Source organism: Enhydra lutris, unplaced genomic scaffold (genome assembly GCF_002288905.1).
Source record: "Enhydra lutris kenyoni isolate GAN:26980312 unplaced genomic scaffold, ASM228890v2 scaffoldscaffold92, whole genome shotgun sequence".
In the NCBI taxonomy this organism is placed as follows: Eukaryota; Metazoa; Chordata; class Mammalia; order Carnivora; family Mustelidae; genus Enhydra; species Enhydra lutris.
In genome coordinates, this window is record NW_019154176.1 from 3,517,955 (window position 1) to 3,544,960 (window position 27,006).

At 40.6% G+C, this 27,006-nt stretch overlaps 1 protein-coding gene and 1 pseudogene across 2 annotated transcripts; one reads left to right on the forward strand and one right to left on the reverse strand.

Moving 5' to 3' along the window:
• The first annotated feature begins 5,137 nt into the window (after nucleotides 1-5,137).
• On the forward strand, nucleotides 5,138-14,035 carry LOC111162544 (zinc finger protein 846). Of its 2 annotated transcripts, none has more exons than XM_022527036.1 (5): nucleotides 5,138-6,733; nucleotides 7,380-7,506; nucleotides 7,970-8,053; nucleotides 12,128-12,207; nucleotides 12,679-14,035. In XM_022527036.1, exons 1-5 carry the CDS (start codon nucleotides 6,701-6,703, stop codon nucleotides 13,816-13,818), a joined length of 1,464 nt encoding a protein of 487 aa, XP_022382744.1. In that variant the 5' UTR covers nucleotides 5,138-6,700; the 3' UTR covers nucleotides 13,819-14,035. The 2 variants fall into 2 exon arrangements, with proteins under 2 accessions (XP_022382744.1, XP_022382745.1); XM_022527037.1 differs by having other exon boundaries at nucleotides 7,422-7,506.
• Nucleotides 14,036-18,107: 4,072 nt separating this feature from the next.
• LOC111162415 lies at nucleotides 18,108-26,157 on the reverse strand (annotated as a pseudogene).
• Nucleotides 26,158-27,006: the final 849 nt, after the last annotated feature.

A 27,006-nucleotide genomic window follows, 5' to 3' on the forward strand; every position in this document is an offset into this window, starting at 1 on the left:
GAAATTGTTTTTGGGATGCCTGGGTGGCTCAGTTGGTTGAGCAGCTGCCTTCGGCTCAGGTTATGATCCCAGCATCCTGGGATCGAGTCCCACATCAGGCTCCTTGCTTGGCGGGGAGCCTGCTTCTCCCTCTGCCTCTGCTGCCACTCGGCCTGCCTGTGCTCACTCTCTCTCTCTCTCTGGCAAATAAATAAATAAAATCTAAAAAAAAAAATTGTTTTGTACTTGAAAGGATACCATAAANAAAATCTAAAAAAAAAAATTGTTTTGTACTTGAAAGGATACCATAAAGAAGTGAAAAGACAACCTATTTAATGGGAGAGAATATTTGAAAATTCTATATCTGAAAAGGGGCTGACATCTTTAATATACAAAGAACTCTCAGAGTCCAATAATAAAATGGTAAATAGCACAAAACATAGCCAAGGATTCTGAACGGACATTTCTCCTAATAAAACATAAATGGCCAATATGCACATGCAAAGATAATACCCACTAGTCATCCAGGAAATGAAAATGAAAACTACAATGAAATACTACCTCACATTAACCAGGATGTCTATAATATTAAAAATGAAACAAAACACTAAATGTTGGATGGGATGAGAAATTGGAAACCTCATACATTGCAGGTGAGATTGTAAAGTGGTACAGCTACTTAGGGAAAATAGGCAGTTCCTCTAAAGCTTAAACATAGTGTTACAATATGATGGAATAGTTCCTATCCCAGGCATATATCTAAAAGAAATGAAAACATGTCCACATAAAAACTTGTATGACAGTATTTCATAGCATTATTCACAATGGCCAATGAGTGAAAACAACCCATATGTCCACCAACTGATAGGAATATTATTCACTGATTAAAAAGAATAAAATACTAGGGTATCTGGCTGGCTCAGTCAGAAGAACATACAACTCTTGATCTCAGGGTTGTGAGTTTGAACCCCACATTGGGTGTAGATTACTTAAATTTAAAAAATAAAATACTGATAAATGCTACAATAGATTAACCTTGAAAAGTTTATGCTATGTGAAATAAATCAGTCACAAAAGACCATATATTTTTATTTTTATTTTTTTTATAAATTTTGCCTTAAAAAAGATTTTATTTATTTATTTGACAGAGAGAAATCACATAGGCAGAGAGGAAGGCAGAGAGAGAGGGGGAAGCAAGCTCCCCGCTGAGAAGAGAGCTCCATGCAGGGCTTGATCCCAGTACCCTGGGATCATGACCTGAGCCGAAGGCTAAGGCTGAGGCTTTAACCCACTGAGCCACCCAGGCACCCCCATATAGTATTTTAAAAAACTTATATGAAATTGTCAGAATAGGCAAATCTAGAGAGACAATAGATTAGTAACTGCTTCGGGTTAGGGATACGATGGGGAGTTGGGGGTGGTGAAATTGTTCTAAAACTGATCACGGTAATGGTTTCACAACTCTGTGAATATGGTAACCACTAATGTACACTTTAAATGGGTGAATTGGGGCACCTGGGTGGCTCAGAGGGTTAAAGCCTCTGCCTTCGGCTCGGGTCATGATCCCAGGGTCCTGGGATCGAGCCCCGCATCGGGCTCTCTCCTTGGTGGCGAGCCTGCTTCCTCCTCTCTCTCTCTCTGTCTGCCTCTCTGCCTGCTTGTGATCTCTCTCTGTCGAATGAATAAATAAAATCTTTAAAAAAAAAATGGGTGAATTGTATGTGAATTATGTTTCAGTAAAGCTGTTATCACCCCCACTCAGACAAAAACCAATCCATCTGGGCTTGGTGCTCTTTCGTAATGATAAGTTCCTATATAACTTTCTATGTTGGTTTGCTCTATTTCCAGGTTTTTTGTTTTTGTTTTTTTTAGCTTGATATGTATTATTGTTTCTTTTTTCAGGGTATAAACGTTTAAGAATATGAATTTTCCTCTGATCACTGTTTAAAAAAATCCCATACTATTTATAAGTCAGGAAAGGGGAAGTAACCTATTGTCCATAAACTAATGAACGGATAAATTGTGACACACCCATACAAGGGAATATTACTCAGTAAGAAAAATGAAGTACTGGTACACGCTACAATATGGGCAAACCTTGAAAATGTTACAGAAGTCAAAGAAGCTGTTAGGGTCCATGATCAAAGGAACGAGACTGATATAAAGCGAAGGTCAAGCATAGCTTTATTTTGCGCCAAGCATCAAGAATTAAACTGACCAGTCAGGGCTGTCTCTTACGAAAGGGTGACGATGATGACCCCTGCAAGTCCGCTCCCAATGTGGCTGCTCTGGACGAGGCCTCTCTGCAGATGAGGCCACTCTGGACAAGGCCACTCCCAGGACGAGGCCGCTGCTGATGAGGTCGCTCCCTGGACAGGGCTGCTCCCCAGACAGGGGCTGCTCTGGTGAGGCCGCTCCCCGGACAAGGCTGCTCCCAAAAAGAGGCCACTCTGGAGGAAGCTGGTGGCTTGGGGCCACTGGCGGCTCAGCCACTGGCGTCGCTTATAGCTTTGACAAGAGCTGTTACAGCTCTTACAAGAGCTGTAACAGCTCTTGTTCTTCTGCTCCCGCCGGCTCTCCTTCTTCCTTCTTCTTCCTCTGACAGCTCTCCTTCTGCCCTCGACAGCCTCGCAGACCAACCTTTATGGGGGTGGTTGAGCCCCGTCCACACACAGGTGGCCAATTGAATCCCAATTCACCCTAGTGGATATACGCGCGCCCCGCGGATTGGATGTCTCCACCCGGCCTGCCCCGCCCCTACATCCGGGGTGCACAAGCAAGTTCCTCTGGGAGGGGCAGGCCCCTACAAAGCCAGACACAAAGACCACATATTGTAATATGTTGTTTACATGAAATGTTGAGAATAGGTAAATTCCTAGAGACAAAAAGTAAATTGGTTGTTGCCTTGGGCTTGCGGTGAGGTGGGTACTGGGATCCCTTTTGTAATTATGAAAATGTACTAAAATTGTGGTGATCGATACACAGTTCTGATTATACTAAAAAGGATTTTAAGCGGGTTAATGATGTGCTATAATGCCATCTCAAACAAGACTCAAGATCTAAAAAGAGAACTGAATGGGCTAGGAGTTCATTTTATGGACTAGTAGCGTTATCTTTATAAATCTGCATAGCGCTGCGTGGAACGGAACCAACGAAAAAGACTTGTAGAAAAGCACTTGATGAGCCTCCTTGGCCGGGAACCCGGAGGCACACCTTGCCCACCACGTCTGCCGCTCTTCCAGCTCCGTGCCCTGGACTCCGCTCGGCTCTCCTGCCCAGTCAGTGTGGACAGCCTGCACTGGGCGCAACCAGGAGCAACCGCCACCGCGAACATCTGGAGGACGCCGACGCCAACCACCACCAGACCCAGATGCTCCTGGCGCCCCGCCCCTTACGCTGACCTCGTGGCGGAAAGCGGAAGCGGAAGTGCTCTTCGGCTAAGGCCTCACTTCCCGCTCCGCCCTGCGTGGGAGGTGAGTTTTCCATTTTGTTGGCCTCCCGCAGGGCGCTCAGCCTCGGAGGTTTGGAACTTCTTGGGGTGGTCGGGAGTCGCGGCTCCTCCTCCCCACCGGCACACAGCGCCGGAGGGACGGAGGCCGCCCGGGTCCCTCTGAGAGCCTCTGTCGGCTTCACCTGCGCGGGTTGGGGGCGGGGTCGTGGCTCAGGGACCCCGGAGGAGGCAGAGCCTTTTCTCCCTCCGGTGTGCTCCTCTTCAAAAGCTACCAGACCGGTTTGCCCCTTCTCCAGAGGAGAAACGTGTACGCAGTGGTGGAAAATGGCCGCAGTGCCCTCTTTTCACTCACCTGGGGATCGCGGGAGGTTCTGGTGAGCTCTGGACGGAAATGCTCTGGCTGTGGGCACCCGTTATTGACGTTTGTCGAATTATTCAGGTGTTCCCTTGTCGCACATTGACCATTTGTTAGTATTTTGCATGCGTAGTGTACCTCTTTCTACATGTCTCTCCATGTGTATAGTTAAATGTTTATGATAAGCTCTTTGAAAATAAGATTAAAATAATTTGCAGGCATGATATTCGACCTTTAGTACTTGGTTAATTGCCTCACATGTAAGGACAAAGGAGTTATGTAATAACTCCTACAAATTAATACCCAAGGTGAAAAATGAGCAAGAGGTTTGGATAGGCTTTTCAATAAAAGAAAAAAAAATGCAAATAGACAACAAATACATGAAAAGATACTTCAGATCACTAGCAACCAGAGATTTGCAAATAAAAACCACGGTGTAATACTACTGCACACACTGAATATCTAAATAAAAGTAAAACTAAAAAGAGTGACAGTGCCAAGTGTTAATGTATCAAGTGAGATGTGCATAACTGCTAGTGGAAACACATTTTTAAAGTGTATCAACTAACTTACACACCAGTACACACACACGTCTGCCAATTCAACATAAACACTATTTGTAACATCCTTATTTGAAATATCCCTAAATTGGAAATAATCCAAAGTTGATCAAAGGATGAGTGGATGAATTGTAGCATATATTTTTTGTGGGATACTCTTTAGTAAAAGGAAGGAGCACAGATGCAACAACTTGGATGAACGTCACAAAACATAATGTTGAACGAAAGAAGCCAGACATAAAATAATGCATGCTGTTTGATACTCTGTCTTTAAAATTCAAAAACGGGCAGAACACTCTAGAGTGTTAAATGTCAGGATAGTGGATGCAGTTGGGAGGCATGGAATGAGTGATTTGGGAGAGACCAGGAATATGTCTGAGATGCTGGATTTGGATGTGTTTTACTTCTCAACCTGAATGATGGTTACATGGGGCTGTTCATTTCTTAATACCTCTTTGAGGTTTTTATTCATGATTGCCTCCCTTAGTTGTATGTATGCTGTAGTTTAATAAAAGAAGTTTGAGAAGTGGAACTAAGCATGCTACTTCATAAGGTTGAGCAAGAAATAAAGAAGTAGAAGAAAATGTACTGAAAGGGTGAATAAAAATAAAACTAATGATGGAAAAAAGTAGAACTGATCAGTAATAAGAAAAGGTGAAACAATGCACGATATATTTATGTACTAGTCTTTGTGGTTAACTGTGAGATATGGAAAGCCTTTAGTTTCAACATTAAAAAAAAAAAAAAAAAACAACCCAGTGACATGATTCAGATGCTGTTGGAGTGGCTAACATGAGAAATGTTATTTTGAGTTTTTCTAAAATTATGATATTTCAAGTTTGGGTGTTTTTGGGTCAAAATTTGGGCACTACTTTTGAAGTAAGTGAGATTATCAATTATCACAGGCTTCTGAAGTGATTATTTCCCAGTTCCATCTTTATTCTACCTCTAACTAGCCTTGTCACTGTATCAGGAGTATATTTGTATATGTGCAGTACTCCTTATACTTTAATGGGATTGATTCTTTATACTGTTTATCACCAACTGATGATTATCTGTTTATTACCTGCATTACCAGATTGAACTGTGAGATCCCTAAAAACTGTTCCCTCCTCATTGCCTAGTACCTGGCCTGGCAGAAGGAAGACCCTTACTAAGTATTTGCTAACTGAATGAAGGAATAAGAGACAGAAGGTGGCAAAGTTTCCAAATCCAACAAAGCTCCTGCAGGGGTATTCAGGGGGACTTCTCATTTCATAAAACCTTTTGTATTTCTCATCTCCATTATGTCTAGCAGAGGATGTGGACTGAATTCTGGTCATGTCAGGAATAACAACCACCACAGGAGATAAGGCTTTTGCCATTCCAGTATGTGTCTGCTTGGCTTTTCTGATGGGTGACTTGAGACAGTTATTAATACTGTGTGAACCTCCATTTTCTCAACTATTAAATGACAGTTATTAATACCCAGTTTGGAGGGTTATTAGGGCAGTTAAAGGAGTTTATGTATGTAGAACAGTATATACTGTAGAACAGTCCTCGGTAAATAGAGGTTGGCATTAATATTTGCATGGTAGGATATTCGGGTTTTTAATGGCTGTCACATGTTTCATCTGCACAGAGATGGCTAATGAGTGGTGTTTGATGATTGAGGGAAAATGTCTGTTGCTTAATGATGGATATTGTGAACCAGTTACCCAGACACTCCAGTATTCAAAGAGAAATTGAGATCAAGCTCTTAATTTAAACTCAGAAGCTTCTCTGAAGTGGTCTTCTGAGTGAGATATGGAATATTCTGGAAACTCTATCAGATCACAGGATGGAAGCCCTTGATGTGAATCAGGTGTATGGTGAGTCCTTATTGATGCTTCTTTTTATGTAGTTCCTTCACAAGTGGCAGATCCAGTGCTCAGTGCTCAGAGCCTGAGTGATGGTGCAGTGGGCCATAGAAGAACAATGGAAATGAGCAGAGCATGTATAAGTCAGATTCCTGGGGTTTGGGAGGCAAGAAGGTGTGTGTGCTGTTTGAGGGAATAACATGTTCATGAATTCTGTTGTGTCAGACAGCTCTGTCTCTCTCTACTGTAATTTGTGTAACTCCAAGGTGGAATATTTAACCTGTTTCTTATGGGTAGCAAGATCCAGAAAACCATTTTTTGCTCCAGGTAACTCAGCACTTTGCCAGTTTATGGAATTAGTGTGTTTGTGGTATGTTCTGTGCATGGTGTGGAATAGCTTATAAGCATGTTATTACTGGAATTGGATTGGCTTCCGAGTTCATGGCATTTTTCTCTCTGAGGTTATCTTTCTCAGAACCCTTTCTGTCTTCCTGAGGGGAAGATTGAGGAGTCAAAGATGGTGGCTGGGTTACTGATGGATTCTTCTCAGGTAAGTGGAAAGTTGACCTTTCTTCAGAATGTCAGCCTTATTTATTAGGTAGCTGTATCTCCTTGTAATGTCCCCAGGCTTCTTTCTTATAGCAATTAATGACCCTGCTTAAGGAATGAGTCTCTGGTCAGTTTCTCCAGGACTCATGCCATCTCAGAATATATAGGGATTACACTGGATATGATTCTTTTATCCCACTATTCACTAATTCTTTCTGATCCTCAGTCAGGCTTGTTGGCCTGTTGTTTTGCTGAGTGTTATGATAGATACTGAGGAATGATATGAAGGTATCTAATCTCATATAAAGCATGTGTTATTGTGGAAATAATTCATCTGTTAGAAGATTTTACAGACTGTTGCACTGTGTTCAGTGCTAAGCGTAGCTTATAAATAGAGGAGGAATAAAGCAAAAAGAGCCCATAGTCAAGTGGTGGTAACAGAAGTTTAGTCACATGTCAGTGATGCTGATAAGTCCATGTGACTGGCTGTGATCACCAGGCAGTATCTGTAGGTAGAGAAGAGAAGATGTCTAGTCCCAGGAGTACTGTAGGTTTCTGGTCTGCCTTCCTCAGTCTTTCATACATCTTCCTGAGAACCTCAAAGAAGACAGTGGTTAGCTGAAGCCAGTATGTATTTGATGGTTTAGCACTTAGTGACCTTCGAGGATGTGGCTGTGACCTTTACCCAGGAGGAGTGGACTTTGTTGGATCAAACACAGAGAGATCTCTACAGAGATGTGATGTTGGAGAACTACCAGAATCTCATTATACTAGGTAAGGTTGGCATCACTTATTCACTAAGCCCTTTATGAAATGAATGTTTCTTAAGTATCGTTGCTGTCAGATGGGAATACTGTGGTAAACAAGACAGATGTAATCCCTGGCCTCAGGGGCCTTACTGTCTAGAGGATTCCCTGTGAAAATGAAGATCTGTCTAAATAAATTTATTCCTTTTAGGGACTGAAAACCTTAGGACTTTAAGTGTGTTTAGAGGCCAGACACGATTTTCAAGTCTTAGAGCTCTCTCGTCATTTGAGGGCACAGAAAGAATGTACTCACATTTTTATTCCTTTTAGAATAGTTTTATTGCATTGATTTAAAATTTTGTGTGATTATTTGGCGTTTGTAAAGTGAGACTTCACCGTCTACAGAAACCCTGAAGCTTAAGTGTTGATTCCTATCCAAAGAGCCATATTTCATGTCTTGCGAGGTCCTTACATATTCTTCCTGTAAGCAGGATACGAATCATGCAAACCTGATCTCAACTCTCTAATGGGAGGAGCAGAAGAGCTGAGGACAGGAGGGAGAGGAATTCTGCAGGGTAAGTTCATGAGGTACAGTTTTGTGACAAGTGATGTGACTAGCCTGGGAAAGGTGCAGTATGTTTGGAAATGCCACTTGGCAAACTTTCAAAGGTAAACTCTTTCTGAGAAGGAAGTCATTCGGTCTCTGAGTTTGCTTAGGAACCTTCATCTCCCTTTACCTTCAAATTTCCAGTGATCTCAGCCTTTTTCTGTTCTCCCAGAAAGGTCTATCTGACTCAGTTGAAAATGTCATTACTTAAAGTAGCTCATTCTGCAGTACTTTCTCTCTTGCTTTTCTGATTCTATCAGTGTTTTTTGTTCACTGTCAGCCTTAGTTTTCCAGAATATTAAGCTTTGGAAATTGCCTACAATTTCAACACCATAGCCTTACCATTGCCAGACTTCTAACACAGCCGTACTCTGTGTAATCCAACTTCCCTTTTGTTTCAACCTTTTTATCTTGTTTCATGCATATTTAAACATATGTATATGCCATTTTTTAAGATAAAATACACAAAAATTAACCATTTTAATAAATATGATTTATTGGTATTGAGTACATACACAGTGTTGTGCAACCATCAGCTCTTTTTAGTTCCAAAATATCTTCATCACTTGAAAAGGAAACCCTGTAACTGTTAAACAGTCAGTCTCCCTTCAGCTCTACCCCCTCTCCCTGCAGCTAGTAATCTACTTTCTAATTTATAGGTTTGTCTGTTCTGCGCATATCAAATAGAATCATACAGAATTCAGTTTCAGGACTATTACTTATTACCTAGAAATAGAATTGTGGGGCATATGGTCATTTTATGTTTAACTTGTTAAGGATTACCAAACTGTTTAACACAGAAGCTGTACCATCTTATATTCCCTCTAGCAGTGTAGAAGTTACTTCACATCCCTGCCATCACTTCTCCTTCCTTCCTTCCTTCCTTCCTCCCTCCCTCCCTCCCTCCCTCCCTCCTCCCTCTTCTTTTTTTTTAATAGTAACCATCCTAGCAGGTATGAAGTGGTATCTTATGGTAGTTTTGATTTGCATTTCCCTAAAACAAATGATGTTGGACATCTTTTTGTGTGCTTGTTGACCATTTTCTGTGTCTTTGGAGAAATGCCGATTCAAGTTCTTTGCCCATTTTTTACTTTGAGTTGTTTGTTTTGTTGTTGTTAAAGCATAGGAGTTCTTTCTGTACTCTAATAGTGGACCTATATCACATGGATGATATGCAGATATTTTCTTCCATTTTTGGGGTTACCGTTTTGCTTTTTTGATAGTGTTCTTTGATGTATGTTTTTAATTGCAGTGGGGTTCAATTTATCTTTTGTTCTCTTTGGTGCTTTTGATGTCATATCTAAGAACAGAAATATTGGACACTATCAAATCTGAGGTTCTGAAGATTTACCCCCTTGTTTTCTTCTAGGGTTTTATACATTTAGCCTTTACATTAGGGTTTTGATCCATTTTGAGTGAATTGGTATATATGGTGTGAAGTAGGGGTCCAGTTTGATTCTTCTGCATAGAAATATCCAATTATCCTAGCACTGTGTATTGAAGAGACTGTTCTTTCCCCCATTGAATGGTCATGGCACACTTGTTGAGAATATATTTATTCTAAATGTATGGGTTTTTCTTATGGATTCTTTGTTCTGTTCATGTATATGTCTATCCTTTTTCCTGTACGACAAGTTTCTGGTTTTTTGTTTTTGTTTTTGTTTTGGCCATTTATTTATTTATTTTTAACTAATTATTTTTATTAACATATAGTGTATTATTTGTCAGGAGTACAGGTCTATGAATCGTCAGGCTTACACATTTCACAGGACTCACCATATCACATATCCTTCCCAATGTCCATAACCCAACCACCCTCTCCATACCTCCCCACCCCCCACTCACCCTCAGTTTGTTTTGTGAGATTAAGAGTCCTTCCCAATCCCATCTTGTTTCATTTTTTCCTTCCCTACCCGCCAAACTCCCCACCCTGCCTCTCAAATTCCTCATATCAGGGAGATCATATGATAATTGTGTTTCTGTGATTGACTTATTTCACTCAGCATAATACCCTCTGGTTATTTCATTTCTTTTGATGGCTGCATAGTATTCCAGTGTGTGTGTGTGTGTGTGTGTGTGTGTGTGTGTGTGTATCACATCTTCTTTATCCATTCATCTGTTGATGGACATCTAGGTTTTTTCCATAGTTTGGCTATTGTGGACATTGCTGCTATAAACATTTGGTGCATGTGCCCCTTTGGATCACATTTGTACCTTTAGGATAAATACCCAGTAGTGCAATTGTTGGGTTGTAGGGTAGCTCTATGTTCAACTTTTTGAGGAACCTCCAAGCTGTTTTCCAGAGTGGTTGCACCAGCTTGCATTCCCACCAACAGTGTAGGAGGGTTCCCCTTTCTCCGCATCTACACCAACATTTGTTGTTTCCTGACTTGTTAATTTTAGCCATTCTGACTGGTGTGAGGTGGTATCTCATTGTGGTTTTGATTTGTATTTCCCTGACGCCAAGTGATGTTGAGCACTTTTCCAACACATTTCTGATAATGTATTTCTCAGTTCCAGAATTTTATTTGGTTCTTTTTTGTAATTTCTGTCTCTTACTTGACAGTCTCTTACTTGAGTCCTAATTCTTCTAGTTTCCTTGGTTCTTTGTCCATGGTTTCTGTTAGCTCTTTGGTGTGTTGAAACAAATTGATTTAAAGTTATTAGTCCAATGCCTGGGCTTCCAGGAACAATTTGTATTAATTTTTTAATTGTTCCTTTGCATACCTCATATATTTTAGTTGGAAGTATAAATTTTAGACATCATAATGTGGCAATTGAAAATATGATTCAGCCCCTCCCTGGGTTTGTTGTTGCTGCTTGTTGTGTATTGTTGGTGTTTGTTTTGTGGCTTTTATAAATTATTTTTTTTAAAGATTTTATTTATTTATTTGACAGAGAGAGATCACATGTAGATGGAGAGGCAGGCAGAGAGAGAGAGAGAGGGAAGCAGGCTCCCTGCTGAGCAGAGAGCCTGATGCGGGACTCGATCCCAGGACCCTGAGATCATGACCTGAGCCGAAGGCAGCGGCTTAACCCACTGAGCCACCCGGGCGCCCTATAAATTATTTTTGTATGTTCTGCATTCTTTTTAGTGCGGTCCCTGAAATCCATGTTCTGTTAGTTTAGTGGTCATCTTAGAGTGACAGAAATTCCTTAAATAACTGGAACCAAGAAAAGAAAACTAAAAATATTCTTTTAGTTTTTTCTGATTGGCTATGTGTTGGACCACTCCTTCAGTGTTTAGCTAGGCCATGTACAACTCTTTCTTAGCTTTCCATTTCTGGTGGAGTGGATGCTGAAGGTCAGTGAGAGGTGAAAGCTTTGGATCCTCTCCAGCCTCCCAGCCCCATGTGTGCATGTGAACTTCTTGATTCACTGGTAAACACCTGAGCTTTTCAAAGCCCTATTTACGCACATACCAACATTTCCAGTCTGTTCCTTCTAAGGCTTTTCAGGCTGTCTTTTATTTGTCTCAAATGCTTTCCCTGTCCTTGGGCTACTGTAGGCAATACTTTGCCTTCAGATACTTTAATCAGTAGTTGTCTGATGCTGCCTTGCTCCTGGGAACTCTTTGAGTTCGATGATATAAAGGCACACCCTTGCGGCCATGATACTTGAAGCTGCCAGACAGATGGGAACACAAAATGGCAGTTCTCCGAGAGCAAAGTCCATAGTGCTCCTTTCAGCAATTGTAACTTTCTCAGGGTTGCATCCTGTTGTCTACATGACTGCCGCTGATCTGAGGAGTGGGGATGGTAGGTGGATAATTAAAGTGCTTCAGCCTCTCTTGGTGAACTGTAGCTGCAGCCTTTTTCCATAAGTGTTCGCTTGGCAGTTGTAAGTTTTTGACTAGATTCCCAAGTTCTGTAATAGTTGATTTTGATAGTTTTTGTAAGCGTTTTATTTGTTTTCTGGTGGGAAGGAGTCCCGGAGTTCCCTACTCTACCATATTTTGTGGTGTCATTCTCTGTGCTGTATGCTTTTAAACAACTTTATCCCAGGATTTTTCTCTGAAACAAAATTTTCCACTTTTTTTCAGAATTGGATTTGCTCAAAACTAAAGGTTTCACAGCCCTTCAGGATATTTCTTTGGAAAAAACATCAAATGGAATACAACTGGTAAGATCTCCAAAAGTAATTCCTTTCTTCCACACCTGGACCAGAAGTACAGAATTGATGCAGATGATATGAAATAAATGTCATTTACCCAAAGAAAGCAGAATCTGTGAAGAGATTTCTTTGAATGTCAAGAATTTGGGGAGCACTGTAAACCTACTTCAATCCCGTTTCTCCTCAGAGATCCACATAAATATAGCTCAGATGTCCAGTTTTTGATACACTGGGATTAGGTTTTAAATGATTTAGTATGAGTCATTACCAGAAGATACTCTGTGAAAGTAGAGTGTAGCCTCAGAGTCTGTTTATTCAACTTAAAATAACTCAAAAACAGGGCAGGAACTCTGTGCACTGAAATGGAAAAAAACCACTTCAATTATGATGATGTTTCCAATGCATAAAAGTTGTGATGGGGGAGAAATTCTGTTATAGTGTGAATAAATCTTTAGTTATCATTTAAACCTTAATCAACAGGAGAGAAGCAATGCTGGAGTGAAACGATATGGCTCTAACTTGTGTGGAAGAGCGTTTAGTGGACACTCATTTATGACTCCCAGTAGACAGAAAACTTCTAAGGGTAATCAGAATGGAAAAGCCTTTAAAAAGAACTTTATTTGTACTCTGCTCACGGAAATCCCCATTGGGGAGAAAACTTCTGAGAGTGTCCAGCACAATAAAGCCTTTGGTCAGCTTTCAGATCTTACTGGGCACAAGAAAACTCAGACACGAGGAAACGTGTGTGAATGCAAAGAGCATCAGAGAACTTCTGTTAATCAGTCATCCCTTAAGGCACACAGGAGACACCACACTGGAGAAAAACCATATGAATGTAAAGACTGTGGGAAGGTCTTCACTCATTCCTCGTACCTTACAGATCATAGAAGAATTGACAGTGGAAAAAAGCCCTATGTGTGCGTGGAATGTGGGAAAGCCTTTACTCGATCCACAGGACTTATTTTACACATGCGAATTCACACTGGAGAAAAACCATATGAATGTAAGGAATGTGGAAAAGCTTTTATTCACTCTTCATACCTTACAAAACACGTAAGAATTCACAATGGAGAAAAGCCATATTTATGTGAGGAGTGTGGGAAAACTTTCACTCGCTCCTCAGGACTTGTCTTACATGTGCGAACACACACTGGAGAGAAACCCTATGTATGTAAGGAATGTGGGAAAGCCTTTAATAATTCTTCAATGCTCAGTCAGCATGTCAGGACACACACTGGCGAGAAGCCATACGAATGCAAGCAATGTGGGAAAGCTTTCACTCAGTCTTCAGGCCTTACCACACACTTAAGAACTCACACTGGAGAGAAGGCCTTTGCATGTAAAGAATGTGGGAAAGGTTTTGCCCGTTCTACGAATCTTAATATGCACATGCGAACGCATACTGGCGAAAAACCGTACAAATGTAAAGAATGTGGGAAAGCCTTTAGGTACTCCACGTGCCTTAATATTCACATGCGAACTCACACTGGAGAGAAACCATATAAATGTAAGGACTGTGGGAAAACCTTCACTCAATCTTCAGCACTTGCTAAACATTTAAGAACTAAGGCATGTGGAAAAACCTGTAAATGTTCTTCAGACCTTAGTATTCACATCTAAACTCATCTGGATAAAAAGTACCTTATGAAAGTAAAGAATGTGTGAGAAAGCTTTACTCATTTTTCATCCTTACATGATAGGAACATCCTGGGGCAGAATTTGCATGCATATAAGGCATATGGGAGAGCAGTAATTGTTCATACTTTACAGAATGTAAAGTGTAAGAACTCACACTTGAGAGAACCTTCCAGTTATAAGGTATGTGGGAGAGCCTTTTTGTTGTTGCTCTGACATTAATTTTACATATCTAAAATCACTGTAAAAGTCGGGTGCCTGGCTGGCTCAGTTGGTAGAGCAGATGACTCTTGATCTCAGGGTTGTGAGTTTGAGCTCCCTGTTGTGCGTAGAGATTACTTATAAATAAATAAGAAATGACTGTAAAAGTGATGTAAAGGTAAGAATGAAGTATAGCCTTAAAATATGACAATTGGGGGCACCTGGGTGGCTCAGTGGGTAAAGCCTCTGCCTTCGGCTCGGGTCGTGATCTCAGGGTCCTGGGATTGAGCCCTGAGTCGGGCTCTCTTCTCAGCAGGGAGCCTGCTTCCCCCTCTCTCTCTGTCTCCCTCTCTGCTTACTTGTGATCTCTCTGTCAAATAAATAAATAAAATCTTAATGAAAAAAAAATGACAACGGGCTTTGAGAGCACATATAATTCATACTAGTAGGGATAAATCATCTGTAAGGAATGTGGTAAAACCTTAGTGTCAAGGCCTTAATAGCCACATGAGACTTCATACTGGTATAAAACCCTACCAATGTAAAGGACCCAGGAAGACCTACAGTTGTTTCTTGTATCTTAAAAAAACTCAAACTCAAAAAAAAAAAAAAAACCAAAAAACTCAACATTCAAAAACTGGAGAGATTTCTGTTCATGCAAGAAATATGGGAAAGCTTCGGGAAAGCTTTTAGAAATTCTAGATTGCTTCAGTGCAGGGAGACTCGTAAAGTCTCTTACTCGAAAGTAAGAAATGTTGAAGATTGTTCAGGTGTTAATGAGTAAGTCACAACACACAGTGAAGAGAAACCTTATGATGGTAAGATATGTGGGAAAACAGCCCCATATGTTGACATTCTTTGGTAATCTCACAGAGGCAGAAAATGTTATGACTCTTAGAAATAATGGGTACGCCTCTGTGTGTGTGTGTGTGTGTGTGTGTGTGTGTGTGTGTGTGTTTACTTTTTGGCTTTGACCTTCAGTAAAAATAATCCACACTGGAGAGAAATAGTGGTTGTAGGGTACATGGGAAATGGTGTATCCATCTTAAACATTTTACTCTACGTGTGAAAACCCACCCTGCAAAGAAGCTGAATGAGTGTAAAAATGTGGGAATGATTTTTGGTAAATACACATCCATTAAGAGACTCACAGAATGCTCACTGGAGGAATGACGTATGAATGAGAGGAATTTGGAGAAGCCTTCAGGTACTGCTCTTCCTTAGTGTACACAAGACGATTCTTCCTGGAGGTCAGATTGAAATAGACGACATAAATGCAGTCACCTTTCTGTGTGTCTCGTTCTCAAGGAAAGCAGCTGGCACCTTTATTTTTGTGGTGGTTTTGTATTACAAAGTTTTAGTTGCTTTTAAAGATACTCTTAAGTAATTTCTGCAATGGTATACTCATTTGATATAATGGTGTTTTCATTATGGTTCATATCTAAAGACTTTCTTGTATATATGTCTTCATTGAATTATATGAAATATTTGGAAATTTATTTGGCAATGGAAGAGCGTTTTTAAAAAAGATTTTATTTATTTGACAGAGGGAGAGCATAGGCAGGGGACGCAGCAGGGAGAGGGAGAAGCAGGGTCCCCACCCGATGCAGGGCTCAATCCCATGACATGACCTGAGCCGAAGGCAGACACTTAACCGACTGAGCCACCCACGCGCCCCTGTAAGAGCATTTTTAAAAATACATATTTTTCTGAGAGAGAGTGTGCACATCAGCTGGGGCAGGGACAGAGGGAGAGAATCTTTGAAGCAGACTCCCTGCTGAGTACAGAGTCCCATGCAGAGCTGAATCTCATGACCCATGAGATCTTGACCTGAGCTGAAAACAAGAGTTGGACACTCAACTGACTGAGCCACCCAGGTGCCCTCGCAATGTAAGAGCATTTTATAATGTTTTTAGATACTGCTTTCTAGTGTATTTGCAAGTGAGTCATAAAATGAAGCTCTTTGTGGTATTTGATTATAGGAAAATTCTGGCTTTGTATGGCAAGTAGTATGTAGTCATCTAAATATTCCTGTCCCTTATAAATAGAATCCAGGTTATCTCCAGGCACATAATTAAAAAAAAAAAATCATTCCTACTTCTCAGATTTCCTTGGATTTATGAGAAGACTATAATTCATAGTCCTGGCTAATAAGAAGTAGGCAGAAGTCATCAGTGTGGATTCTGGGAAAACTGTTAAAAAGGGGACAGTCTCCAATGGCTTTTTCTCTTCAAGGATTGCTCTTCTACATTGTGTACTATGAGGATAAAAACTACAGACCACTTGGGTATGGCTGAGAAACAGAGAGATGCTTCTGTTTGTAGTATTGTACCAGTCACTGGACTGCTTATATACAGACTTCTTGGTACATAAAAAAAGCTTACCAGGCTGAGCACTTGTATTTCAGAATCATCAATGTATAGATGGCACGTAAAACCATTCAGTTAGATAATTTCATCTGAGGATTGGCAACCTCTGGGACTGTGGCAGTTGGAGTCATATAGGAGGTAACGAATGAATTGAAAAGTAGTGGCCCATGAAATAGGAATAGAATTAAGACTGATGTCCATGAATCCAAGGCAAGGAGCAGTGACTGATCGGCTCTACCAAATGCTGATTTGGGTGAGTTGAATGAGGTTGGGATTTAATCATAAAAGTTCCTGGGGACCTTTTTCAAAAGCTGGCTTTATAGAACAGGGTGTGCCAAGGTCGTCTTGGTATAGATTTCTGAGAAATTAGTATATACTTTGTCCATCCTATTCTACCCTACCCATTCTATCCTAAATATAGATACTTCTCTTATACCCTCAAAATCTATACCTTAATATTCTAGCTTTACATTGTGTTATTAGTTTACTACTGCTGCTCTAACAAACTACCAAACAATGTCAGAAGACAACTAAAATTTTACTACCTTAACAGTTTTGGATTTCAGAACTCTGAAATGGGTTTCAGGGAACTAAAATCAAGATGTTAATAGGACTGTATTCCTCCCCGGAGGCTCTAGGGGTGAATCTGTTCCTTTTTCCAGTTTCTAGATGCCCTTCTGCTTTCCTTTTTTCCTTCCTAAAGGCCAGCAATGTCAGTCCTCATACTACCATCTCTTTGGCTCTTCTGCTTTATCTCCTCCTATTACTTTTTTTTTTTTTTTAAAGATTTTATATATTTATTTGAGAGAGAGCACAGAGGGAGAATGAGAGGGAGAAGCAGACTCCCTGCTGAGCAGAGAGCCCAATGCGGGGCTCCATCCCAAGACCCTGAGGTCATGAGCTGAAGGCAGATGCTTAACTGACAGAGCCACCAAGACCCCCACCTCCTTTTTAAAAAAAAAAGTGAACTGAAAAGAAATTTTAAAAATAAATAAAATTCTTTTTAAAAAGTGAACTCTACTCCCCAATGTGGGGCTTGAACTCAGGACCCTAAGATCAAGAATTGTATGCTGTCCTGACTGAGCTAGCCAAGTACCCCACCTCTATTACATTATTTTAATGCTGTTCTGTGATTTTTTTTTTCCCATTCTGCTAAAAGAAATATTTGAGAGAGAGCATGAATGGAGGAGAGGCAGAAGGAGAGGAAGAGCGACAAGTAGACTTTCTGAGTGCAGAGCCCGACATGGAGCTTGGTCCCAGGACCTGAGATCATGATCTGAGGCGAAGTCAGATGCTTAACTGACTGAGCCACCCAGTCGTCCCTTTTTTCCCACCCTTAGATTTTATAATTCTAGCATACATACAGAAAATAGTGTGAAAGTGCCTACGTGTTGCTAATAAACTACAAACTAGTGTGTCCACAGCTATCCACCCTCCAGATAAAGACATGGAAGTAGAAATTACTACCCATGAGAATCTCTTCCACCTTGCATCATCACCCTCCATCAAAGAGGAAAAACCATCGTGTTTGGACATTAGCTTAAACACTGTACTAATCATGCTTTTAATTTTTTGTGTATTATATTGCTTTAACATCTTTGGGTTCTTGCTGCCTGGAGAGACTGCCCCTCCCAGCACTAGGTTGTTGTTACTGTTTTTGACCTAAATTATTTAATAGGTAAGAATTTTACAAACATTACTATATTAGCAGTAACAGTGGGGCTGGATAATGTGTCCTCTCTGTGCTGCCTGGTGAGAACCACTAATAATGTGGTCGAACTTGTGACCCTTTCCAAAGGCCACAGTTCTTGGTAGCCTGCAGAAGTCAGCCTTCCCATTTCCCTGTGCTTGTGGACTGGTTTAGTGATCCACTAGGTCTCAGGATTTCTTCTGATAGCTTTATGGAATGGATCAATGAGGATAACCTCAAAGAATTTCCATGTGCAATCTTCACGAACCCAATAAGAATTCAAGACTCTCAGAGCCCCAGTGGCATCCAGCTTGTTCCTCTACAACAGACTGAAGATGTTGGGTAAACTTTAGCTGGTTAACGCCATGATGGACAGGCTTGCCATAGGCTGCTCCTTTGGTACCTGGGTATCTGCAGCCACTACACCACATACACGAAGCCAATATATGACATAAACTTGCTTGGCCTTGTACCCCAGTCTGCATGCTTTATGGGGCTGGGTTGGGTGGAGGGCCCTGTGAAGTGCACAGAGCTGGGGGTACTGCCAGCAGCTCACCGTGAGAAGAAGGAGCATTATTACATTGGACTGCTTCCTCCTCCATAGCTCCTGGATGTACTGGTAAGTGCCCCTCTTGGCTTGCCTTTCAGGGGATGGCTGCCTCCAGACAAAGGCAGGACTAGCTAACTTTTAAAGACAGTAAATAACTTCTTTGGAAGCTTACATATGATTCATATGCAAACCAATCACTGCAGAGCCCATAGTCCAACCACCTCCTTTATCTTAACTCTCACACAATCCAGTATTTCTCCTGCCCTAAATCAACCTAGAGCTAGGTAGCAGACAACTGTGATCCTGAGCCCACTGGAATTATTTAAACTACACAATATTTAGCTTTACCTTGCTCTGCCTTGCCTTTCCTGAAGAAACCCCAACACAGCTCTGACCTGTGCTTTTCCCTTATTCCTGTTTTCTGTCTCCTGACTGACCTGGTGCTTCCCTATTGATCCTGCATTACCTGGTGTGCCCCCTTCTCTTGGAACTGTTAAGTAATAAACTTTCAGTGGCATTAACCTATCTGTGTTATCATCTGGTTACCTTTATAATTTAGGACCCTAGCACAAATCCGTTGGCACAGGTGACTCTGTTTGGTGGTGGTGGTGGTGGGGGGAATGCCTCTGGACTGCTCGTGACTTACTATCTATGCCAAAGAGCAAGTTCTGCCCCAGGGTAGGTACTACTGGCTACTGGTACACTTGAACTTTAACCATTACTGCCTTGTGCAGTGTCTGCATGTTCTGTGGTTTTCCAATCTAAATTGTGGTAAGAGAGTGACCCCAGATTCTTGTTTTATATAGTTACTATGATCAGGTGTAGGAGAGGTCCCCAATCAACATTTTATTAATAAAGTGTCCTACTGGATGAGAAGTCATGGAAGTATCTAGGGATAATTGGCATATACTAAAAGAGGCACAGTGAAGACTTCCTGGAAAGTGGGAAGCACAGAATGGTTATCCTCAAGACTGCTGCGAGGGTGCTGAGACTGATCCACTGGCCTGCCAACACCGTTAGAGCACACCAAGGGCCACCGTGGAGGGCTTAGGAGACACACATTGAGTCCCAGGTGCTGTTCCTTCTTTGTGAGAATCTACTTTGATGGACAAATAAGTCTGAGGTGAATTGTGTTCCATTGACAGGCCATTAAAAGCTGTCATTGAATGTTCCTTGGGAATTATGACCCTTGGGAAACACTCATTCGTTTGATTTGAAATTTGGGCAGGCCCCTCTCATTCTTCAGTAGTTAGGTGGAGGGGGTCCATCCTATGGATAATCCTTGCTTCCAAAAATTTAAATACTGCTTTAAAGGCAAATCCCTGTGTTGATACTTGCTTTGTTCTTTGTTCTCTGACCTAGTGGGATAAAGAAGATCCCATCCATGGAGACTGGTGGCTCAGTGTGTAACGAAAAAGAAAAGAAGGAATATTTTGTTTTTGCTTCCCTAAGACCTTTGAGGAGATTTCTCAGCTCATATGAGGTTGTTAGTTTTCTGGTCAGTGTATTTGGGCATTCTTGAATGCCGCTGCCTATCAGCATGTTAAAAGCATCCTCCTAAAAATCAAATTATCACAAAATCAAGATTCTGCCATTATTTTACTCTTGGATTTAAACCACAGCCCTTCTAAATTTGATAGGGATATCCTAGAAAGAGAAGTGGATGCTCATAGGAGGGGCTACTTGGGACTACCAGGAGCTTATCAGGTAAATACTTTTTTTTTTTTTTTTTTTAAAGGGAAACAATCGAGGTCAGGCAGATTTTTTTAATCAATTAAAAAAAAAGTAAGGGCTGCAGCTATTTTTGGGAAGCACTCCCAGCCCCCAAAAAGAGAACTTTAAATTTTAGGCACCCAGCAAATGCCAGGTATAGATACCATAGTGCTATTGTTACATTATTTACCAATTTTAAAAACAAGAAATCTGTAGATGCAGGGAGAGAAAATAAAAGATAGCTAAATAAAATAAAAGATAGCGATAAAAAACATGTATACATAATATTTTAATATAGAATTGAAATAAATTATATAAAGTTCCATAATTAGATCCAATTAGAATTCCAAAATTTGTATGTTAAAATTTCATATCCTAAAAACTTAGATAACTAGTTAAACATATAATAATCATATGTATAACAACTATGTGATAACATTTATATACTAAAAAAAGTTATGGAAGAAAAAGATAAAAGGGAACTGGCTTTTGTGCCTCTTCAACATAACTTCTACATTAACATTTGCTAAAATGCACTAATTGGAAAAGCTTCACAGTCTTCATGCTGTGTCTCAAATATAGTTGTACCTGGGACTCATATTTAAACATGATATCCACTACAATCTTTAAAAAGTAATTAAAAATAGGGGTGTCTGGGTGGTTCAGTTGGTTTAAGCATATGACACTTGATCTCAGGGTGGTGAGTTCAAGCCCTGCATTGGGGGGCCAGCATGGAGCCTTCTTAAAAAAAAAAAAAAAAGGTACTTAAGGGTGCCTGGGTGGCTCAGTTGGTTGGGCGACTGCCTTTGGCTCAGGTCATGATCCTGGAGTCCTGGAATCGAGTCCTGCATCGGGCTTCCTGCTTGGCGGTGAGTCTGCTTCTCTCTCTGACCCTCCCCCTCTCATGCTCTCTCTCTCTCATTCTCTCTCACAAATAAAATCTTTTTAAAAAGTAATTAAAATAAAATAGAGAATAAATATGTATGCCTTACTTTAACTGTAGCCTTACCTAAATTTCCTGTAGTCCTGGGATCCATGGGTAGCTCAGTCACTTAAGCATCTGCCTTTAGCTCAGGTCATGATCCCAGGGTCCTGGGATTGAGTCCCACATTGGGTTCCCTGCTCAGTGGGGAGCCTGCTTCTCCCTCTCCCTGTGCTGCTCTCCCTGCTTGTGTTCTCTTGCTCTTCCTGTCAAATAATTAAAATCTTTTAAAAATAATGAATTCCCATAATCCTAGTATACCTATTGCCCTAAGGTATATCATCTTGAGTATATCTATGACAACAATTATACATTTAAGTGAAGGTAAGTTGTTGGCACAAGTTTCCTTGATAAAATAGGTTCCTATGAATCCCTTGTTAAAATAATTAATATGGCCCAATGTAAGTTAAAACAGGGTCACCAAGGATTAAAACTTATTATATAAACCCCATTAGTAAAGCGGTGATCATCTCCATTGGTTCAAAGTTAAATAACACAGTTTTGACTTTTTTGACTTTTGACTTTTTTTTCTTTTTTGAAAGAGTCCAATTGTGCTTCTGAGTCAGGGGAGGGGCAGTGGGAGAGGGAGAATCATCAGCAGGCTCTATGACCAGCAGGAGCAGATGTGGAGCTCAATCTCATGACCCCAAGATCATGACCTGAGCCAAAATCAAGAGTTGGATGCTTAACCAGCTGAGCCACCCAGGGTGCCCCCAATTTTGCCTTTTCTTAAGGCTGAAAATAAGTACATAATAGGTAAATAAATCCATCCATCCATCCATCTATCCCTTGGCTATCTGGGGAACCCTCTGGGATTAACTGAGTAAACAGCAATGGGTGTTCGTGTACTAAATGAATTGCACTGCTAACCATTCTATGTGATGGAGCACAGTGGAATGTTGCTAATAAAAATAGGACCCCAGAAAACATTACACTTGGCCAAATTTCAGGCAGTCAGTCATTTTGGCTCTGGCTACCCTGGCCAATGAATGCCCCCATCTTCATGGTTATTATGAACTGCTGGGCCATCGTTTAAAAATTATCCCCTTCAGTGTCAACAGCTCTGGGAATCTCTTGCCTCACAGTACCCAAATTACATATTTCTTTTTTTTTTCTAAAGATTTTATTTATTTATTTGTCAGAAAGAGAGAGAGAGAAAGCACACAAGCAGGCAGAGAGGCAGGCAGAGGCAGAGAGAGAGGCTGGCTCCCTGCTGAGCAAGGAGCCCGATGTGGGACTCGATCCCAGAACCCTGGGATCATGACCTGAGCCGAAGGCAGCGGCTTAACCCACTGAGCCACCCAGGCGTCCCATATATTTCTGATATATATACCGAGGCCACAATACATGGTTTTGTCAGGACACTCCTTATTCCCTTTGAAGTTATTGACATTACTGATAGTAACCAAGGCACACATTTCATTTCTCAAAATACATAATTTTGTGCTCTCGGAGAAGGCATTCACTAAAACTTTTATGTACCTGATGGGTCCCAGATGGCCAGTTTAATTGGGAGATGCAAAGATCTGTTCCTTGTGTTGTGCCGTTCCTATTTTTCTTTTTATACTCAGTAAGTTGTGGGAGATCCATTTAAATTTTTGTATCATAATTTTTTTTAATTTTTGGTTCTCCAAAAATACTTGGTCTACTTTTGATTAGATATTTGCTGAATCTAAATCATTTTTAGAACTGTGGTATTTTTTGTATTGGACTTTCCAATCCAAGACCAAGATGATTCTCCCTGTTTATTTAAGTCTTCTTCAAAGAGGTTCAATATTTAAAAATTTTTCCCCCATAAAAGCTCTGCAAGATATTAGATTCATTCTTAAGCACTTAAAATTTTCTTACCATAATTTTATTACACATATATCTTATCTATTTTAATTTAAATTTCCTGATTGTCAGTATACAATATGCAGGTGTTTTTTTTTTTTAAAGATTTTTTAATTTATTTATTTGACAGAGAGAGATCACAAGCAGGCAGAGAGGCAGGTAGAGAGAGAGGAGGAAGCAGGCTCCCTGCTGAGCAGAGAGCCCAATGCGGGGCTCGATCCCAGGACCCTGAGATCATGACCTGAGCCGAAGGCAGCGGCTTAACCCACTGAGCCACCCAGGTGCCCCTGCAGGTGGTTTTCATATATCGAAATTTATCCAGCAGCCTTGTTAAATTTTATCTAACATTCTGATATTTATGTACTCTTTTGGGGTTCTCACATAGGCAATCATATCATTTAAAATAATAACAGTTTTATTTTTCTGTTTCAATCTTTAGAACATTTGTATCTTTTTCTTGCTTTCCTGAATAAATAAAATCTCTAGTAAAATAATGACTAGCCGTTGTAAAATAAGCATATCTTTTGTTAATATCAATGGGCTACATATTGCATCTTTACCATTTGCTTTATTGGTGTTGTAAATTTGATAAGGTTAAAGTTTTTTTCCTACCTTTCATAGTTTAGGGAGGCTTTCTCATGAGTGACCACTGAGTTTATTATGTGCTTTTCTCTGATTGCTCTGAAATGGTGAATTTCTTCCATGATCTAATTCAAGTCCTTAGAACTGAATATTTGAATGACTAAATGAATAAAAGGACTCTTTTTAAAAAATGTGGTGAATTCATTGAATTTCCAATGTTATAGCAACCTTTATATATAGCAATGTTATTCTAGGAAAACAAAACTTGGACATAAGAATTGCCTTTTTAATTTTCTGAATGTATTCTATATACTGATATTTTAAAGATTTTACTTATTTATTTGACAGAGAGAGACAGAGAGGAAATACAACCAGGGGGAGGGGCAGAGGGAGAGGGAGATGTAGGCTTCCTGCTGAGCCAGGAGCCTGATGTGGGGCTCAATCCCAGGGTCCTGGGATCATGACCTGAGTGGAAGGCAGACTCTTAACTGACTGAGCCAACCAGGTGTCCCTATATACTGGTATTTTATTTTTATTTATTTATTTACTTACTTACTTATTAAAGATTTTATTTATTTACTTGACAGACAGAGATCACAAGTAGGCAGAGCGGCAGGCAGAGACAGAGGGGGTGGGAAGCAGGCTCTCCCCTGAGCGGGATCATGATCCCCGGGATCATGACCTGAGCTGAAGGCAGAGGCTTTAACCCACTGAGCCACCCAGGCGCCCCTTTATATTTATTTTTTAAAAAGATTTTATTTATCTATTTGACAGAGAAACAGTGATAGAGGGAATGCAAGCAGGGGGAGTGGGAGAGGGAGAAGCAGGCTCCCTCCAGAGCAGGGAGCCCCATGGGATGCCGGGCTCCATCCCAGGACCCTGGGATCATGGGGGAGCCGAAGGCAGATGCTTAATGACTGAGCCACCCAGGCGCCCCTATACTGGTATTTTAGATATTTAATAAATATGTTTGATTAACATTAGCCTGTAATATTCTTTTCTTACTATATTTTCCCCTGTTTCCTTGTGTGAAGATAGGAGTATTTCCTCTCCTTTTAAAAAATTTTTATTTAAATAATCTCTGCACCCACGTGGGGTTCAAACTCACTACCTCGAGATCAAGAGTTGTATGCTCTTCCAACTGAGCCAGCCAGGTCCCCCCTCCTTTTAAAAAAAATTTCATTTAATTTTTTCAGTGTTCCAAGATTCATTGTTTATGCACCATACCCAGTGCTCCATGCAATATGTGCTCTCCTTAATACCCACCACCAGGCTCACCCAACCTCCCACCTCCTCCCCTCGAAAACCCTCAGTTTGTTTCTCAGAGTCCACAGTCTCTCATAGTTCGTCTCCCCCTGTGTTTCCCCCCAACTAACTTTTCCTTTCCTTCTCCTAATGTCCTCCATGTTATTCCTTATGCTGCACAAGTGAAATCATACAATAATTGAATCTCTCTGCTTGACTTATTTCACTCAGCATAATCTCTTTCAGACCTGTCCATGTTGAATTCAAAAGTTGCCCCCTTCCTTTTGATAAACTTTAAAAGTATTTCCTATGATAAGAATGGTTTCTCTTATATAAGGAAAAATTCACTCTTTACATTATGTGCATCTGGATTAGTTGTCATTGGTTATTGCATTTTGTTTTCCTTTTTTGGAATGATTTTAAAGCAAGCATCAAATAGTTTTATGTTTTTTAGGACTGCTGAGGTTTCCAATTTCATTTTAAGTCAGTTTAGGCAAGTTGTGTCTTCCCAGGCATTTTTCTATCTCAAATTTAGCATTAAAATTCATAATATTTTCTTATAATTTATTATTTGTGGATTTTGTAAATACTGCCATCTGTTTCTACATTCCCTCTAGTCTATCCATTAGAGTCTGTAGCATTTTAGTCACGATTGATTTATATTTGATCATTCCAACATTCCTGCCATCTCTGAATCTAGTTCTAATGCTTGTACAATCTCTTCCAAATTATTTTTCCCTTCTACTGTTTTATATAATTATATTATAATTAACTAGGTAAAAAAAAAACTGCTGTAAATAAGACTTGAGCTATGTGATGATGGTAAGGTTTGGTGGAAAGGGAAGCATTGTACAGACCTATGAGCAGATCTCATTCTTTTAGTGACCCTTTACCTCTGAACAGTGGATTTCACACGTGCTCCTGTTTTTCTCTCTTTGGTGGGATAGGATTGCTAGAGTTGGCTGGAGGTGTTTTCCTTCTCCTGCTCGCATGTGGAGCCTATCTGGGGTGGAGTTGTGTATATCCCTTCCTGTAGGTGAGTTAGGTTCCCATAAATCCCCAGCAGGTCAGGCTCTGGTTAAATAGTTTGTCCTGAGGGCAGACCTTGTTAAGGTTAGAATGCTCTGGCATTTTTCAACATGGTTCCTTTTACCTTCATCTTTCCAGAAGTCCGAGGAGATTATTCTCGTTTTCATGGTGGAACCTGTTTGAGCTCCTACAGGTAAAACCTGCAAATGTGTGGGGCCTCTTGGTTACTGGGTCCCCCTGGACTTTTTATGTCAGACTTGCCCAGGCCGGCCTCCATCAGTCTGTCAATTGCAGTTCGTCAATCTCTCTCTTGGTACTTGTTGCCGCAGAGGTTTATGGGCACTGGCTTCTATCTAGAGTGTTGTGATTCTCTGTAATTGCTTGTCATTCTCTCCAATTTTGTAGATGCTATTTGCCCTGAAATGTCTGTTTCTCTGCTGGGTTAAGAAGAATTGTTGATTTTTCAGGTTGCTCAGCTTTTCATTCCTTGTTGGGACAGAGTGACCACTTCCAGGTTCTTACAGAACATCCCGGGAATTGGCATTCTCTCATTTACTTTTTAAAATGCGAAATGAGGGGCGCCTGAGTGGCTCAGTGGGTTAAAGCCTCTGCCTTCGGCTCAGGTCATGATCCCAGGGTCCTGGGATCAAGCCCCGCATCGGGGTCTCTGCTTAGCGGGGAGCCTGCTTCCCCCTCTCTCTCTGCCTGCTGCTCTGCTTACTTGTGATCTCTCTCTCTCTCTCTGTCAAATAAATAAAATATTAAAAAAAAATAACAATGAGAGACTATGGACTCTGAAAAACAATCTGAAGGGTTTGAAGAGGTGGGGGGGTGGGAGGTTGGGGGAACCAGGTGGTGGGTATTAGAGAGGGCACGGACTGCATGGAGCACTGGGTGTGGTAGAAACAATGGTAGAATACTGTTATGCTGAAAATAAATTAAAAAATGATTAAAAAAATAAATAAAATGCAGAATGAGT

What these genes read in the sequence shown, in the direction of transcription:
- LOC111162544 (XM_022527036.1), top strand. Translation starts at nt 6,701, where the DNA reads ATGGTGGCTGGGTTACTGATGGATTCTTCTCAG. An exon ending in TACTGATGGATTCTTCTCAG is followed by an intron (nt 6,734 to 7,379) that starts GTAAGTGGAAAG and finishes TTGATGGTTTAG; the next exon opens with CACTTAGTGACCTTCGAGGA. An exon ending in CATCAAATGGAATACAACTG is followed by an intron (nt 12,208 to 12,678) that starts GTAAGATCTCCA and finishes CTTAATCAACAG; the next exon opens with GAGAGAAGCAATGCTGGAGT.